The 19,571-nt window shown below is 41.2% G+C and overlaps 1 protein-coding gene across 1 annotated transcript in view; it reads right to left on the reverse strand.

Annotated features, from left to right (window-relative positions):
* luzp2 (leucine zipper protein 2) overlaps window positions 1-17,469 on the reverse strand; it is a 178,523-nt gene extending 161,054 nt beyond the window's left edge. The window contains exon 1 of the mRNA XM_086179225.1: window positions 17,218-17,469. Within this exon, the coding sequence (XP_086035351.1) occupies window positions 17,218-17,279 (62 nt within the window). The 5' untranslated portion in view covers window positions 17,280-17,469. The remainder of the gene's footprint in view (window positions 1-17,217) is intronic.
* Window positions 17,470-19,571: the final 2,102 nt, after the last annotated feature.

The raw sequence follows: 19,571 nt of genomic DNA on the forward strand, positions 1-19,571 counted from the left end.
TTGATGATCAAAAAGTTGTTCACGGAATTAAAACCATCATGTTATTTGAGGTTCAGAGTGTGTGAATGTGTTCAGAGGAATGAACACGTGAACAAACCTCCAGGATATAATTCACTAAGCCTGAAGGTGGGCAGAGACACAGTCTTTGTAGTGTAGATTGGCACTAACCTGTGACAGACGCATCTTCCTGAATCCTCACACTTTCAACGTGTGACGAGTCTAATTAGGGTCTTCAGGTGGAAAACATTCTGAAGTTCCTGAACATACCAGAAATCTCCCGTTGCATTAACGTACGCAGTTTCTTGAAGCCTTTTTCAGGTTGCCACTCTGCTAGAGAGACAATAAAATAATCCCATCACATGCAGTGTCAAAGAAATAAAGTGAAAGGATTCAAGAAACATAAGCTTCTAAACCGTTTTAAACACAGTAAGACGTTTATGCTGTCAGACGTGGGGAAGCAGAGTGGGATCGTGGGAGTTGTTCGATACAACTAACGCTGCAAATTAATTTGACGTGTTGGTGGCAGAAATTGATGAGGTCATATATTAGTTTTAGTCGTTACATATAGTCACCTTTATTCACTTCTTCCAGACAAGTAACGTTTATGGAGCCCTGGAGAGAATAAATAAATATTGTAGCCAAAGAGTGGCTTCTTTTTCCCTCAGTTTAATTAATTTAAATGTATATTGTTTCCTCGATTTAGTTGATTTAGCAACACTCACTGAATTCAAAATGTAATTTAACTGAAATTTCATTGGCAGCAGACAAACTCCAACCACCTAAACAAGCTGAGAATTTACTTCTTAATGCTTGATTACGATTAAGCAGAGAAGGTAGGCTAGTTTATTTCATTCCCTTATGTTTTACATTTTAAATGATGTTATGTAATTTGGTAGTGTGAACCCGAGGTGGGAGCCTTGAGAACAAACTGAATACATTGCATCATTTCAAAAAAAGAAGACGACTTATTGAACGCCCTAACACGGAATGTTGCTGTGAATTTCCTCCGAGAGAAACAATCAAACATTTGATGTGGTAATTTTAATTAACACTGGAGGTAAGTGAAAATCAGCTTCCTAATCAACGGTCAGACCATGCACTACCCTCGGAGAATACCGCCTTGTAAACAGCCTTGCATATGTATGTCCAATTTTGCATGGTACCGAGATGAAGCCCTCAGGATGCTGCACATAATGTAAGATTCACATCTCTACTCTGTTGTTCATCAGAAAAAGTGTCATGTGATGTTGCTTTCCTGCCGGAGTTAGTGCAGATAAGTACACATATTAATAGAGCTGGTGCAGAGATTTTCCATTTGCCCGTCTTTGACGGTATCCTGGAAGTCTCTAATCCCAAAACCCCACATTCATCCTCCAGGGACTTTCATAAAGCTCATTAAATCAGTGTTAATCCAAACACCTGTCATCAAATGCTAATTTCTGAAAACACACACGGGAGGTTGTTTGGTATAACTTATTTAACATTTGAGAGGAGTTTAGAACAAGCATGCTTGATTGTAAACAGGATCGCAGTGGGAATTCTAGTGTCGAGATCCTGATCTGTACTAAATGTCCGCAGTAACCTCCGGAGTCCCACCCCCCCCCACCCCCCTCCCAACTCAATCTCTGTTCATCCATTAAAGGGCTCCAGTGTAACTGTGCCCCTGTTAGACAGATTATAAGATTAGAGACACATTAGAATGCATCTCTAATCCTAGCAGTCAAGTCAGGACAGTAAGCAAGCCAAGGCAAAGCTTGGAGAACACAGGAGATCTGGGAATGAATGACACGGAATCTGTGCTTAGACCTACAACATCACACCACCACCATGTCATACTGACAAAATGCTAAGTAGCATTTCGATAGCTAATTCTCCTACATAGCAAAGAACTGCTGCTGCAAGAATGTAATTTCACTCCCTGTCCCCGCGCATTATGTGTGTATAACAGCAGGGCCTGTGTGTACGTCGATATACACGCATGTGACTCTGCATGTTTTATGTTAATATCCAATTCTGTGGGGCTTGCCTTTTATAAACTACGGCTTTCTCCCTTTTCTGTTGCGGTGTGTGGGAGCCGCGGCGCTCCTGGGGAAGCAGTGCTTTGCAGCCAAATTGACATTCACTGGAGTGTGCACCCATCCTGTCATTTTGTCAACACCATCACTGTGTGGAGCTCAGCCAAGCAAGACATCTGACAGACAGGCAAATGGGAGTGGTGGACTTCAGCAACATAACACCCTCACACTGCCCTCTCCATGCCCAGTGGTGAGGTTCAATGCACATACATAGACATACAAAACGAAGAGGAGCCATATTCAGTAACCTGAACTGCTGCTTTGCTCTCATCTCTAGCAAAAAAAGAGACTGGGGGGTCGGGGGGGAGGGGGTCCCGACAGAGACACAGATTGATCTGGGAGATGCAATCAGCAAGAAGGTGAACTGCATGAGTGGGTTTCCATTTGTTGCCAAATAGTAAACCTGACATTAAAATTGATTGGCAAGTGACAACACTCCCTTAATCCTGGAAAAATTACCCAGAGAACACCAGTCCTGGGTTAAAAATACGGCTCTGTGTGCTATGGGATGTTTACAGTTTTAATTTATTTAATGCCAGCCTCACAAATGAGAGCATTTGTCAGTGTGTTGGACACTTGCCAATTTATGATAAATGGCACACTGTTAATTTAATGGCATAAATGCACAATAAAATTAAAGTTTGACAAAGTCACAAAATACGTTCACAGAGGCCACAATTTAATGCATATTTTGGCTCCTTTGACCAAAGCCTGACACTCAATATTTCCTCAAGTCACCATTTGTCTTTTGCAGTAAATAAGCAGGACTCTCTAAAGTGCCATTAGACGCTGAGGTCTGCGGGCATTATACCCTCAATCAAAATATAAAAACAAAAACATTTATGAGCTAAGCTGTCGCCGTGGGCACCATAGAGCAGCATCTGTGCTAAATGCCATGTGTCACTGGTGAAACTCCCTCTTCAACATAAACACTGAACAACATACTTATCAGTCAGGTGTCATGGCAAAACACTGAACAAACAGTACGATAGGGGACTCTAATGGAACCTGCAGTTGTCAGCCAAGATGGATCCTGACACCAGAATATACTCAGGAAATGATTAGATAAAAATAACAAAATCCGCCAGGGTGTCTTCGAGGAGGTGTGCTGGCGCCTGATAAAGGATTCAGATTTATGTAGCCTTCACCAAAAGAAGCACATATTATGTGTCTTGAGAAATGGTACATGAGGGCTCGCTGCTGTATCGTGTACCAAGCACAGACAGTCAGAGGGGTTAATAAAAGACAGGAAATGAAAAACGCTGCACCCAGTTTGGCAGCTTTATGGGATATCTTTGGAAATCAATTTCAGCTCTTCAGTGTTGGTTTGTTTTGTTTGTCCTTGAATATTGACGTTAAATCTCTGTCAGACACAATTTTTGTGAATTTTGCATTTACCGGCGTGCAGTATAGAAGGAATACAGACACACTGTGACTGGCTTGTAAATTAAGGGCAAGAGCTTCGTAAGCAACTCACATCTGGGATGGTTTGTCGAGGTCCAGCACTCAGAAGTAAAGTGCACTAGCCGGAGATTTGAAAGCTGATGCTGTTCACTTGAACTAGTCCATACAGCAGTCACTCCCAAGGGCAAATGCCTTCATTTTCAGCATAATCTGTCTCTGAAATATGGACCAGGTGCATGTTACCAGCAGGGGTTTACAGCAGAGCCCGACTGATACATCAGTGTGGCTGGTATTAGCTTACTGTTGGACAGAATAACATATCCATCCATCCACTTTCTACCGCTTATTCTGTTAAGGGCGGGGTTCATATATATATATATATATATATATATATATATATATATATATATATATATATATATATATATATATGTATATGTATATAATGTAATTCAGAAAAAGATGCTTGGGGCAATTTACAACTGTTTACCATATCAGTGCACTGATGTCATTTTGAACTATAACGTTTATTTCTTAACTACAAAATATACTGCTTCCATTACCATCGAACAACAATGTCACTTCACATTGACATTATTGTTCAATGCATTTACAGTTTGTTCATCATTTTGAATGATTACATCTAATGTTAAAATGTAGATTATTCCTATACAGGAACCTTCACCAAAACATGCAGCAACCCTGGTCCCCACACCACCTCCTCTGGTCAATCGGAGCGCCTGATGGCAAGGGAAAAGAAGTGGTAGGAATACACTCTATTGGTGAAAGCCCTTCCCCCGGCTCGAGACAAGAAGCGGTCTGCTAATGGGCCTTGTATAGAGGATGAATGAGTCCAGTTCTGGGCTCACCCCAGGTTGTCAGAGATAGGTAGTGGCTGTAAGGCACAGGTAACGCCCAGGATTTATAGCAAATTGACACTGGGTGTTTGAAAATGGTATACACACTCGGTATACTGATGCAACATTGTAGTTTTCACTTTAGCTCATATTTGGGATCTGTAAAAATGTGGGATATTAACGAAAAAGGTATGATGTGTTTGCATCATACGCACGAGGGCATGGGTTAACACAACGTTACCCAGAGGGGTTGATGTATTTCTTTTTTGGTCGAAAACAACCCAAGGAAATTTTTGGAAGACTTCAACTGTTTATAGCAAAGTAAGCTGGAATATATTCTATGTAATCACCTGCTGCAGAGGTCATGATACATTCATTTATAAAGGTTCCGTGCCTCTTGGCAGCTTTTTTGATGAGCAATTGTTGAATCTTCATGGTGAAATTCCACTTCTAACATTAATAGGTTAATTCTAGTGCAGGAGACATAGCCAAGCAATAAACCTAAATTTCTCTTTACAGTCTTGGCAGAATCTTAATTTATTAAGTAGGCGGAGGATGTTAAAAGATGCAAATCAGGTTGAAATGAATGACAGACATTTTTCAAATGCTGCAGTGGCTTTTAAACCGTATATAAATCAAAACATATTTTCATGTAAATGAACAGCAATTAGAGACAGATTTTCCAAAAGACCGCAGTCTCAATAGACAGCAACAGCAGCAGTAAACACACGAATGCTGCACTACAATAACTAAATTGCTGAAAAGGACAAACCGCTCAGCGCTTCTGTGTCTTACATGACCTAAGCCTTTTGTGTACACCTGTATTATTTATTACCTCTCTCTTTGTTCATGCCAAAACCAATCTCTCTGCCTGTTTTGATGTCTCTAATATTCGGCGAATATTGCCTCTGATCTCTTTGGTTTATCCCAATTACGGGGCTATTTAACAGCAGAAAAGAACACGACTGTCAAATAGAGAGATCGCTGATAAGCAACATAATGATTAGAGCACTAGTATAGTGCTGAGAGCCAAATCCCACAAAGGACTGCAAGAATCAAGGTGGGGAAGTGCATGTGCAGCAACCACAGCCCCCTCTTCCATCTATCGATAAGTAGAGGTAGCAAGCACTACACTAACCGCTTCAGTGAAGCTGTTCAATAGCAGAGCATGTGATGTGTGAAGGGCAGCTCCCCATGGCAAGAAAGAGTGCAACTTTATGAATGTGAAACATTCTGTTGGTGAAAAAGACTACGTCTGTGTAGTGGCTGCTCACTCGATAAATAAAAGTGAAAAACATGGCAGCTGGGAGGCAAGAAAACAGGAAAACAATAGAAATAGGTAAGATTTTCATCACTCAGTCTGATGGATAATCAAACCCTGTGTACTGTTGGTACATGAGTCAGCAGAGTCTCAGAGGAACAGGGTAAAGACTCAAAGAAGAAAACATCTTAAAATAGTATCCCTCTAATTTAGCATTGCTGAAACTGTCACTCTCTAGCCTGACGCTGTTTTTTTCTAAGGATAACAAGACTTACCAACCTGAAGTTGTATTCTTCCGCTTACAACGGCCAGTGTGTTTTTAGAGAATATGACAGGCTACAGGGAATTTGGCATATCCTGATAGAAATTTGGGCAAAATCATAATCAGAGAAAGAAAACTGTGGCTAAAAATGGATTTTGTGTGGTCATACAGTAGTTATCATGATATAGAGCGTGTGAGTAAAATCTGGAAAGTTTCTTTCAAGATACTACTGAGCTATCACATTCTTTAGAATAGGACGGACAGATAAACAGGAAACTGATGTCCCTTGGTTGCAGCTGTTGCTTTGACGCAATACCTCGACAGAATGTGCTGTCAATGGCTTATTGCCGCGTGAAATGTTTACCGAGATGAGCTTAAAGGCAACTGCTCTCAGTCTTACTGAAAATAGTTTTACTACTTTTTCATAATGACAAACATGCTGGCCAGTTTGTGAGTATGTGAGCATCATATGAAAAACATCCCTAGCATAAGGCAAAGCTCTCAATTTAGCGGTAGATTCTGGCTCAAGCCTTACCCGCGGTACCAAGCTTTTAGTAGTGGCTGGAAGAATGAGATCACTGATGCAAGCAGCCAGAATTAGTTTCCTCCAGAGTGGCTGCCCTGGGCTACTTCTCTTCTGTGCTACAGTGACTCACTATCGTCTCTTGAGGGACAAAGTGACATAAGAGACATGACAGACTGGTGTAGCTGCTTAACTAACTTTTTACGCACTTTTAATTCTGTTAGAGGAACAAGATAAAAGCCTCGTGTATTGTTAATGGTCTGCTTATATTTTATCTTGTAGCCTGTGAATGAGCCCCTAAAACAGTAAGTAAGTCCGCACTGTTGGAACGACTTGTTCCCTCGTCTTAATAATCGATGGCGTTTTTGCAACTTTTATCTTCCTGCTATAAATGCTATAAATAAGGTTCATGGTTCGCACAGCATTTGAAAAACAATGGTTGCAAAGAAGAGACTACAGCCGAAGCCTGTGAAACTGTGGTGCAGGTTGTTCTAGTCCAACCTCAAGAAACAGATTCTGAATATAAATACTCAGACTGTAAGCAAGGGGAGACAATGTTGCGACAGTTAAGCCTCTGGTTTCTGTTTGAGTAGCTTTGACTGATCACATTTGAGGGGACCTCTGTTGCGTCCACATAAATCGTCTTGGGTGGGCTGAAATGCGAAGTTGGAAAAAAGGCTGTAGTCTAACAACGATCTAACAGAGCCGCTGGGGTGGTTTTAAACTGTGTGGAGTGTAAACTGGCTACTTCTGAAACAGTGCGCTGGCATTCATTGGCTTTCAACTCCACGCTAATGTCTCAAACTGCTATGCAGACTGGAAACAATGAGTGGCAGACAGAGCAAGGAAGTCTTGGACCGAACATCCGCTGGCTACACCAGAACCCTGAAATACTGGCACTCGATCTCCCAGGCTCGGCTTGGCTTGGTTCTGGCATGACACTACCTTTGTGCTTCTAATGATTTCATTATGCTCAACGATTATACAGTAACTTTTAAATGCTGAAACAGTCCAGTTGCTTTCAACACAGCACTGATGAGCTATGACCAAGGAAGGATGATCTGGATGACGGAACATTCAGTGACATAATAAACGGGGCTTTAATGAGGGAAGATTATCCTACCGAACAAAACAAATCTCATAAACGTGTTTGCCACAGAGCTTATCTCGTCATATCTAATGATAAATTCCCAAGCCTTTGGGTCGAGGGAACTCTAACTTCTAACTCGTATGCTAACTTTTCGGTTTGCCTGTAAAAACCCATCATATCTGTAGGACTCTCCTGTGTCAATGATGGAGGAAAAAAAAAAACAGATGTCAGCTTCAGTTGGCTTTCAACCAGATGAATTCACTTTTTTTCTTTTTTTTTTTCTTGAAATGACACTGCATTTGAGAGGTGATTCCAAACTTGCTGATTTGAGTTAAGGGTGAGTGGCCACCCTTCTTTGGCGTCATCATGGATGTGGGCCAACACGTGGCCGTTGGGGATTTTAGCTTCCGTGGATCCAACAGGTTGTTTTTGGGAAAGAAGCTCATTTCCTAAAAAGCCGGAGCTCTTAATTTCATTGAATGTGGTACAACATTGTGCTAGTACTTGTAAATTAAGTGAGTGGGATTTCATTGGATTTCATGTTTTACCTCAGGCTTTTAGCTAGTGAGGCTGTTAGCAGTGTACACTAATTAACTCACAGACTGACGAGCTGAAATGGGCAACAGTTAACCGTCGACATTCCTAAACCAAAGCCAGCCATGACTCCATCCTACAAACAAATACAGTTTTTGAAACTGATTAGCATCTTTCATCTCCACCGTGCTATTACACTGTTGCATGGATGTAGGCACTGTAACACTAAATGTATTCTTTTAAATCAATATTTCCCATAATGTGACGTGACCACTGTGTCATAAAGCTATCTTTCATAATTACAGTAAAAGAAAATAAAAAAGGAATCAAATCGCATCTCTTTAATTTAAAGAGAGCGGCTCCGGATTTTCAGTCAACGTCACCTTTCGAGCACATAAATGAAGCCTCTTTTCCAACCTTTACAGGTGTCACATGATCGGGGGGGGGGCAGCACGAAAATGAACACCTGAACTAAAAAAAAAAGAAGATCCTATTTAAATCACATTAAAGGATCAGATCTGCAGCGACATGGAGGACAGTTCCCAACTGCATGGAATCTATTAAGTGTTGAAGACAATGACACCATGATTTAAATTCTAATAGAAAGAGCGGCGTCTACATTAAAGAACATCTGAGTGTCAGTAGAGATGCGCTGGTCAGATGCGACACAGGCACACAAGTGACGTATTCTCCTTTAGCTTCAAACGGACTCTCAGCTGCGGAGAAACAACCCACTGAAAACAACTGAGGTAATTTATATTCGGTGCAAGCGTGACGAGAGATGGTCCTCGGCTTTTTGTTTATTACGGTTATACATCTTACACTTCACTGTAAAACAAAGAGCCGAGCCCTCCAGTAATGACTCATCACTGAAAGAACACGAGCATCATGTTTACAGCGACTGAGCAATTAAGAGCCTGCCAATTACAACTGCAAATGTGACAACCCAATGCTATCTCTACTGACAGCACCAAAGGAGCAGAATCAAGAGCTGGCTGATACAACAATAAAGATGCACATCAAAGCTATGGCTGGCTCAAATTAAAAGCTTTAGTGCGTTGAGGGTGCGTCAAGAAGACAGTGACACAAAAAGTAAAACAGCGAGGAAGAAATTAGGACTCCTGGAATGCTTGATGCGATAACATTAACTTGTATTTTTACATCTTAATTGCAACTAGTGCGCAACACAATTAGGGACTGCACATTTGCGGGGGTCAGTGTTTTCATTATGTAACTGTGGATGTTGAAGCTTGAAAGAGTAGACTTTCCTATTGTTAATTCAGCTTAAAAAAGGAAACCGAGTTGGAACATTTTTACAGTAGACAAGAAGACTGCTTCATTACTACATTTGTTCTTCTATGATGTGTTGTGTTTAGACGAAGCGGATTTCAATAAACGGTTTTTAATAACTACACTTGTGCATGCAGTTTAATACTATATGAAGAGTGAAGTAGTGCCCAAAGCTTGAAGAGGGGGATCATGGGTAGTGTGACTTCACAAAACCTCCCTGACTTTGATCTCTGATAGCTTTGATAACGGCATACAGACAGCATCAAAGCTACACAGGATCCTGTCACCTCAAAGGTTCTGTCACGTAAGACCCCGTTTGGCCCCGGACCTAAAACTTAACGCCGCACATCCCCAAGGCACCAACAATTCAAATCAAGTTTTATGTTGATTGGACCTAAAATATTGGTTGTACTGCCACAATAAATAGTTTTGTTGGCTACCTCAAAGACTAAAGCGTGGACAGAGCTTCAGATTATTTACCAAAGAGTATTTGTGACTGTTAAATGTACCGGTACTACTAGTTTCTAACCTCATAACAATGTCAAACCATGTTTCTTAATGGAGGATAATGACAACTTTTTTAACCCCGTATCCTTACTTTTACGCAAGGCAAATATTCTCATGCCCTCATGTATCAAATATCTTTGAGGGCAACAGCAAAGTGCCTGAAATGTGTCCTGAATACCAAGTGTCAGGCTACTCTTCACTCTGCACTGGTTGTGGTCTTTGTAATTACTTTCTCATTTGTATGAGCCACCCAAGGTTCTGTTTGTTGTAGTCCACTTCATTACTTTCATGTGGCCAATGTGGTTGCCATGCTGTGACCATTACGCCATGTCCTTTGAATTTCAATTATCATTCACGCTCTGATTTGTGCCGAGGACATTACCCCGCTGCAGGAAAAAATCTTTCTCTCCTGCCTTAAGGGCTCAAACCCCTCCCCTTCAAGTCATATCTGTAATCATGCCACTGATATGGATGTCATTTGACGGCATAAAACAAACCTGCGTGGGGAGGAAATCACACTTATTTTCCCCCTGAGTCATTCTCCCAATCTTGCATGGACCATGGCGTAGATCGCTGCCGCGCAGACGTTTCACTTTAATTAAACAGATGCCCTCTTATTTTTAGGTTCCATAATGACCTCATGTTTTCAACCGCCTCCCACCGAACTGCTACTCTGCAGGTGTCACCAGTGTGTACAGAGGGGTGTTCAAACATGCCAAGCAGTGTCTTTCAATATATATCAAGAACCAGTTCATTTAAATAATGATGGAGTTCTCACTCAATAACAATCCACACAGCAGCGCTGCCAAGCCTCATTTACACAATGAAAACGCAGGTGAGCTCTGCTTTAACCTTCTATGGTTGCTGTTTCATCACCCTGGTGCTCAAAAACGGTTGTCACTCAAAAAGAGGCAGGAACAAAAGGCAGATTACTTACGACTTACACCATCAGTTCACCATTAAGGCAGTTCCCGTTCACTGTTCGGCGTAATACCAGCGAAAAAGTAATATGCTAATAATTAATAGAAGTAATTAATCAAAATAAGTGAGGAGAAGCTCGGAGGGAAATGTCAGGACATTTGCAGCCGTGCTTCTGGCAACAATACTGGGAGACATCAGGACATTTGAAATTGTTCCGACCACAAAACCAGGTGTTTTAGCCTGACACCGGGTCATTTCCCAGCCAAACAACTAAATGATAAGACTGGTTCATCCTAGTTGTCAAATTTTGTAGCTGGCACAATGCAGTGCATGTATATTGCTGCGTTTGGCCTTGTAAGGGACATTTCTCCTTGTTACTCTGCAATAATGACGTATTGTAAACCAATCAATGATTATCGTATCACTCCATTGTCTTATTCTTCCGTATCATGTTGGTATCTTATCACCAGTTTCTCCAGCTATAGAGACACATTACCATCTCCCCTCAGTCAATAGTTCTGACTCCATCTGCTCCACACTTTCCCAATGTGCCAAACAATGCTTTAGAACAATTTACTCAGTTTCATATAAACATCAATAAGTATTTTTCAAGTGCAAAGCCAAAAAGCCTGCAAGAGCTGGTTTAATGAGATGTCATGGGGAGTTTCACTCCGCTGCTCCACTGCTTGATTGAATTTACTCATTGTCTCTCGTATGAAAGTAAGCTATTGATCGGATGTAAACGATGATAGGTAGAATGTTTCGACAAACCTGACACATTGAGATAAAGGAGGAGCCTGCTGTTGTAATCGTAACAAACCGATAGAAGGTTGAGTACCTTTCAGCAGATGTTGCTCTATCCTTAAAAAGTTGCAGCATAAATAAAAATGCTGCTTCTTGATATAATAGTTGATTTTGGTCACTGAGAGCATCTTAAGCGGGTGTAAGGACGACACAGTCTTGTCACAGAAAGGTTATCACTGAAGAAAAATCACCAAGGTCAGTAATATCCGGCAGCTTCATCATTGTTTGTGCAACTCACAAACTGTCTCTCTTGTCACGAGGCCATTTAACAATACACTCTCTTCCACAGGCAGGTGTTAATGTCGTACGGGGGCACATCTGCTCTAATCCAAGACACTCTTTAGTCCCTTTAATTGCCGTCCAAAATACTCATAAATATCGGTTGTTTGGGAGATCCCACCGGATCTACCCATTTCAGACAAGCTAAAATAAGACACATCAAAGACCGTGTCAAGAAAATGTGTCAAATATCTTTCAAGAAATCCCCTAAAAGGGAACATCTGAAAGCATGAAAAGGTGGAGATGTTCGATTTATATAGAGATGGAGGGGGGAAAAAAGCCATGTGTAGAAGTGCTTTCTTACTGTAATAACCCTGACCCTAAGGTGGACGTCATATCTCATGGGTCGAGTGTCAATGCAGCCTTGTGTTCTGCCTAAGTACCGATTGATTTCCGCAATGACACACAGCCCTGCACCAGCGTTCCGTGGCTTGAGTAGACCACTCAATTCATTAAAACCACATCCTTTCTAATCAGGTTTTCCTTTGAGTCAGGGATTAATCATCCAAACTGTTGCGAAGATAAGAAATAATGAAATAATTCTTTTTGTTTCTGCAGCAGGTATGCAGCTTCAATCCATGCTCTTGTCATTATAATAAGTATAAGAAAGAAATTTCAGATTTTTAGGCTATAAAACAGAATTAAACATCGACCAAGGCCTTAAAAAATGTTGCTATCATACATAAAAACTGAAATGGCTCCTATTTCATTAGTTCTTGTTCCTCAAGGCAACTCTATCACACTGGAGGTTGCAGCCAACACAAGGAATGGATTCTCCCACAGATCAGTGATCTGATTACAGTGAATCAAGCCATGTGAAGCAGAGTTCTACCTGGAGTAGACAGCACCAGTCACAATTCATTTTCCTGCTGCAGATGCACCAGTCAGTCAGTGTTACAGCATGAAATGTGCACGTCACAAATAATAATCCTTATTTGGGACTATGACCCTTCCAAAAGAAGCAACATATGAGAGAATTTTTGAGTCGGCCCAACACATCCTCCATTGGTTTAGTATGAGAGGAAGGCCTGTATTTACATAAAATGAAGTTAAAGGGGTCATACCTTTTCCAGTTTACTTGTTTTCATTATGGTGGGGTGCCTACAAACCATAGCATGTATTTAGGATTAACAAGCTCTTAGTTACACCTCTGAAGACCATGATTTGTCATAAACAGGCTGTTTCGGCTGCCTGTCTTTCGGTCTTTTCCCCCTCCCCAAAAATGCAGACTATAACCCGATGAGCCAGCTGCTCAGAGTATCACACCCACTACCAGCTATGTGGAGTGGCTGTCTGAAATAAAAACACTCTCATGGGTGGAGCCTGCAAAAAGGAGGACTCAGGGGCAGTTGCAATTTCAATTAAGCTCCTTGTGATGCGTTAAGGGGGATTCAAATCTGAGCGGCTTGAAGACTTCGAAGTAAACCAGCCACCACCACACTGACTAGGTTTCCTTATTGCACAGTTTTGTGTGTTAGTGCAAACACCAGAGACTCAAATATGTATAAGCACAAGTGAGTGTGTCATAACATGCCCCCCCCCTCCCAAAAAAAAAAAAAAAGGCTCAAAGAATTTCAGCTTGAAGTTACAGTCAATAAGAACTCTCAAAATGTTTCCAGATCAGCAATAACAAAACTAATTTCAAGTGTTGTGTTCATCAGTGCCGGCTGTAATTGCCTCAGCAGAAACACTTCAGGGTCGTGTTGGATCAAAAGACGTACAAAGCAGGTTGTTATGCTGGCTCGTTAGAGCTGGCGATTAAAAGCTATGCTAGGTCAGGATATCTGACAGGTCTTATAGACAGACTCAACCACTGCAGGAGGAGGGAAGCAATGATGGAGCAGACAGTCGAGCTAAAGGTGTTATGGATCAACTAGTTTCCCTGTTCAATGTTGACATTTGTCTGTATGTGTAATTGGATGGTTGCGGTGAAGACAGATGCCTGGAAACAAGGAGATGACATCTAGCTGTCCTTGTAGCTCTCACATAGGTTTTCTTTTGTTCAACTGTGAAAACACACCCCTGCTGCTCATTTATCTCTGGCAACACAGACAGATTCACGGCGTACACGACAGATTATTTTGAGCGACATTGTGCCGTTTATTTTCAAAAGGTTTGGCCACGGTGCAAAAATATTTTAGAAACAATATTGAGTATATAATGATCCAATATAACACCCAACAACCATGCAGCCAAACCAAAAGACCACTGAGTCTCAACATCTCTGTGACTGTCGTCAAAACAGAAAGAGAGGATGAGTTTGATTAAAGATTCATTGTGTGTCGATGATGAAATGTCTTGAATTCCTTGAGCTGAAATGCAAAATAAATTTTTAACTCTTGTAGTTCAGAAACTTGGTCGCATTGTTCATATATTGATACAAAATTTAGGGAAGTACCCATTGCCTGGCCAGGAACCAGAATCGTCCATTTTTCAGCGTGACCGGCCCCGACCAGCGATCGGCCGGTCAGTGTCACGTATTTCTGGGAATAGCTGCATCTAATTTTGATGGACCTGTGCATCAACCATCATTTCCCTTTGCAGCCAGGCAGCAAAGGGAAAGCGGCTAGTAACCAGAGCTCGGAGCCAAGAACGAACCCAGTCTCTCCCATCCCTGCCGGCTGCTGCAATCAACTGCTTTTGTCTGATAAGTAAAAAACATGTCAGTCAGCTGGATAAGCAACAACTCATTTTCAGAAGAATTTGATTTGTTCATCTTTCCAGTAGGACAGCAATTATTTATTAATGTAATTTTGGGGGTTGTTAAAGTAATAAAAGGATCTAGTAACCTAGTGCAATTAAGGGGAAACCATGATCAGAGTTATATTTTCTGTAATGATGAAAATAAAAGTTTCCACTGAAGAAAAGTTGAATTTTATGTTTTCATATTTTGTCGAGTCCAGTTCTTAGAAAGAAATTGGCAAAAAATAAGTATTGGCAAGGCACACAAACCAAAAAACTGGAAATCAGAATCAGCCGAGAAACATTGAAAAAAAAAAAATCAATTTACTGAAAAAAAAATTAAATATATGTTTTGCAATTAGTTTAGTTTCACAGCTTGTATATCACGAGTCTGCAACAAGCATTTAAAATATTTCGAGTCACAGCAATTGAATGGAAAATCTGTGAATAAATCAACACATCAACTTTAGAGGATGAAATCTTTTCCTTTCCAGCAGACTAAATGCTGCCAGCGCTCATTGCTGCCCCCCACTGGTGGCGCGCCTCTATTTAAAAGCTAAATCAAGGATTGGAGTCAAGAGGCCAGGGCGCAATTCATTTTTCTTTCAGTAGGTCAGTGATTTACCAGCCCTAAAAAAAAAAAAAAAAGTGTTTCAAAATCGTTTTTCTTTCCTGCAAAACAAAACACGACACCTACCTACATCACGCCGACCAGTTACAACCAATAATATCACAACATCCACTCGCCGATCTCAAACTTCCAGCCACAGGTATGCCTTGAGCTAAGATGTAGTTAGCTTGCAGCAAAAATCGTGCTTCAGTGTGTCTTTGCCCACCGGCTGGATTGTATTCATGTGGAGGGAGGTGGAATGTGTGATGAGGCATTTCACATTTCATCATTTCAGCAACTACATGGAGCGCAGAATGGGCTTCTGCTGATGTTATGTTATGACACACTCTGGTTACACCCACTTTTCAGGACTCCAATCAAATTCCTCCCAATATCCAATCCGGCAGTTGGATACTCTGGAAATGCCATTTCAACCAGACTGTAACAGTGAAGTCCTTCCTATTTTTCAGCTATAAGCAGGTGAACTGACCAAACAAAGTTCCTGATTGCAACGTTTATTGTTTGAGCGACTTGCAGCAGCAGCATAGTAGTTTCAAACATTTATTGTATTGTTTTCTTCAGAGCAAGAAGTTTATGTGCTCGTACTCAACGTTTCTTGCAGCCCACGCAGACGGATCATAGCGTCTTTGATTTCCCCATTTACTAAACTGAATTATCTCAGCAGGTTTTCGTTAAGGCACCACCTTCGCCTGGAAAGCCTTGAAGAAAATTGAGCCTTATGGGCACATTTGGGTGTCTTTTATGTTGCTTTTAGGAACAAACTATCTAATAAAACCCTGATTATATCTGTGTGTTACGGTAATTACTTTTCATGACATTCCCCCCTCAAGAGGTAGCACGCAATCTGTGCTGACATGTAAAATTACCACCGTAATACCTCCCTCTCCAATTAGCACCCAAAAGATCACCTCAGCACACAATATTTAAAAATAAACCGCTGGTGCTTTAAATAAATCGAACCAGAGCATTATTTATTCCAAAAGACTAGAAAAGGCAAGGCTGCATGATCAAAAAATACATTAAATTAAAAAAACACAAGGTGTAAAAAATGAATGCATGTTTACCAGCTCTTGCCTGTAGGTTACTGAGGTATTTATTTTATGGGAAGGTGTCTTCAAGAGTGTGGGGATGCTTAATTTGCTGACATCTAAAAGTGCAGGGTTAATACGTCAATACAGCCCCTCGTTATACCAGTCATACATCAGCATTGACATATACAGGATACAAGCAATAACCTTGACTTCTTTCTCTATAAATCAACTGTAATTTCGAAGGCAAAAGAAATAAATCACATGCCGTCATTAGAAAATATTCTCTATAACAGCCACGGTACCGTTAAGTTCAAAGCCGTCTCTCCCCCACATTCAACTAATTCGCCGGGAAAGATGAAAAAAAAAAGCATCAGATGTTTTTAGGCACTGGGAAGAAAAAAGGAAAGGCAAGTTTTATAATGCATGCCTTCCTGCGTGTGATGTCTCCATGGTATAGTCAAAGCCTTGAATTTCCTCTCACGGCTCTCATTAAGGCAGTGGTGTCAGGCACAGGCAGAGAAGGATGATTTTATCAATGATTTAATTAATCATCAAAACTCTCCCTCTATACACATTTCCCCCTTATTCATCCCTCTTGCCCATCACTCTTCCCCCTGCTGTTTCCAAAGCCTTACATCGTGCAAACACACATACACCAACACACATACACACACACACACCTGCTCTTTTTCCCCCCCAATACCGCAACACAAGTAGCCTTTCAATTCCCTGACTTCAACTTGCTCCCTCCCCAGACCAGTAAAAGTCCCAAAAAAGCAATGTCACCACTATTCATGAGGCGTCCAGTGAATAACAACCACAGTAGGACAAGTGTCTCTCAGCCTGAGCACAACTGAGGAAGATAAGAATCTAGTTGAACACATGATCTCTTCCTTCCTCCTTAAAGTCTCATGAACCAACCAGAGAGCCTCTGCCAGGATGAATTAAGACTTTAACAAACCTTCGGATTAGTGATCTAACATGACCCTTTGCATGCTTAGAGCAGCACCCCTTTTTGGTTTCGGAGAGGGTGAAAGAAGAGGAAAAAAAACTATCTATCACTTACCTGGTGTTGAGGCTCAACGCTGGACAGAGAAGAAGGAAGCAAATAGCTTGGATGAATTTCATAGCTGTATCACTCTCCCGTTCCTTCTCCGCTCTCAGATGCTTTTTGCCTTCCCCTTGTGTCTCTCTCCTCGCTCTCTAGCTCTCCCACTGGCTGCCTGGGTTTTTCAGTGCACCCTCTCTCTCTCTCTCTCTCTCTCTCTCTCTCTTACTCACACACACGCAGCCACACATGCAGTGAGGCAGACAGATGCAACACAGTGGCGCGGTGAGAGGGAGGATCTCTGGCTTTAAATAACACAGGGACACGGACCGACTTGCTAATGGAAGGAGCGGGTGGGGCTGAAATCAAGAGAGGGAGATGTGGGAGTGATATGATGTCAGCGCCCGTGCAGCTTCAGCTATTGGAGAGAGGCGTTCTTGCTGTTGTTTGGGGCCGGTCGCTCCTACAACAGTATACCTTTCCATTCATTTCAGTCTGCCCGCTTACTACCTGTAGTCTGAAAGGAGGAGATACAGCAAAACATTTAGTGTTTAAGAGTCAGCATGCAAGCAATCACTGCTGGAACCGCAAAGTTCAAAACGGGGTACAGTCCTGGCTCTAGGCTTTTAGTGAATGAACACACAGAGTGACATAAAATTGCACTTTCAGTTGAGGAAAACAAACGATAAACATTTCCTCCTTCCCTCACTGTTCATCTTGAGTTCCATCTAAAGTAGGGAGGCACGGTAATATCTGGAGACGCTCACCATTTTTTAAATAAATTGGTATTGTCTCCAAGGCTGATATCAATAGTGGCCCGGTCGTGCTCATGTCTCTTCTTCTTTACAGCAACACTAAATATAGGATTCATTGGCTTTTCTAAATGTTTTTGGAATGTTTAGACGTGTTTCAAGAACAAAATGTGAACGTAACATTGTTTTACACAGGTAATATCATCTCTGATTATCTACTGAATACTGCAAGGTCTGGTACCAGCAAAATCATCCAATATGGTATCCCAACTCTAAAGCAAAGGAGAATTAATAAATTCATCTGAATAAAATTAAAAGGCAAAGCATCCAAAAATAGAGAGCACTCTGAGAGGAGACCTCTGCCTGGGAGGCTGCATGGATACAGAATATGAATATCGTATCGTCTGCATTGTTCATAAGGTAACGTCTGGATGCTGTTTCATCGCATCACGTGAACTCAAGCAAATGAGTCAAAATTTGCGTCTAGAAAACCAGCTCCGTCCTGCCAGTGGACTACGGATGAGCTGCAGGCGCCAGAACCAACATTCTGACCCAGAACACCCCTAAAATTTTTGTATTCCTTGTAATATAGTAATATTTTTACCATATCTATCTAAATCTGTCCAGAAGGTTTTTGGAGATATTCTGCTAACACACAAATAGACATGTGATCGTGTGACCCTTCTGTGGTAAGGCCACCGAAGCAATTTAAAAAAAAAACCAAACAAACACAAAAAAAACTATTGCACCATTATTTTTTCCTTTGCTAGACAGATCGAACCTTAAATTAAATGTTTTTTTTCCCCCTTGGCCTGTGCCTCCAATAAGTTTTGTAAAAATATGCTTGCTAGGTTTTGCATATTTCTGCAGAAAGACAGATAAACAAGCACAGACACCAACAGGCATGGGCGACAGAATAACATCCTTTGCAGAGGTAAATTATATCATTCGGTAGTGAGATTGGAGAATATGCCACAATATTGTCATCTGACATTGCCCATGGTGTTCTAATACACTCAAAAAAAGAGAAACCCAGTGTTACAGCGTCTCGCTGAACACGTCAGCCAAAAAACACCCGCCACTTTGTTGAAATATTATATTTAGTCAGAATTATTTTTAAAAAGTGACAAAAATATAACCTTTTGCAGATCTGTATTCTATAAAATGTCCCTGCAGTGCCAAAAACTTGAGGGAATACAGTTGTAGGAGCACATCATTTTTTTCATACTGAGTGAAAGCCAGCATATCTTGTAAAGTGAGACAGGCTGCTGTTATTTCTACAGCTGGGTACCAGAATAACATTGTCCAGTCAGGAGTTCGTCTGACCCCTATCCTCAGATGCCCCTTGGATCTCTTTGAAATTCAACGCCAACCTTATGAACGAAAAGAATCCGCCAAGAACAAAATCTTGTGGGCTGAGAGGAAGTTCCAAGACCACGAGACTTGGGATACAGGTGGAATATTAAGCAGTCTACATAAAAGGTGGAGGTCGCAAACCATAGGCGTGATAAATGGTTTCCATTACAGCTTTAATAGAATTTAGAGTCTATTGTCCTCTAGTAGAAGCCTACTCTGCATACTGAAAGATTTCCACTAATTTATTGGATCTAATTAGGAGTT

This window comes from Aulostomus chinensis, chromosome 2 (assembly GCF_037954235.1).
Source record: "Aulostomus chinensis isolate RoL2024-O1b breed Wild chromosome 2, RoL_Achi_v1.0, whole genome shotgun sequence".
In the NCBI taxonomy this organism is placed as follows: Eukaryota; Metazoa; Chordata; class Actinopteri; order Syngnathiformes; family Aulostomidae; genus Aulostomus; species Aulostomus chinensis.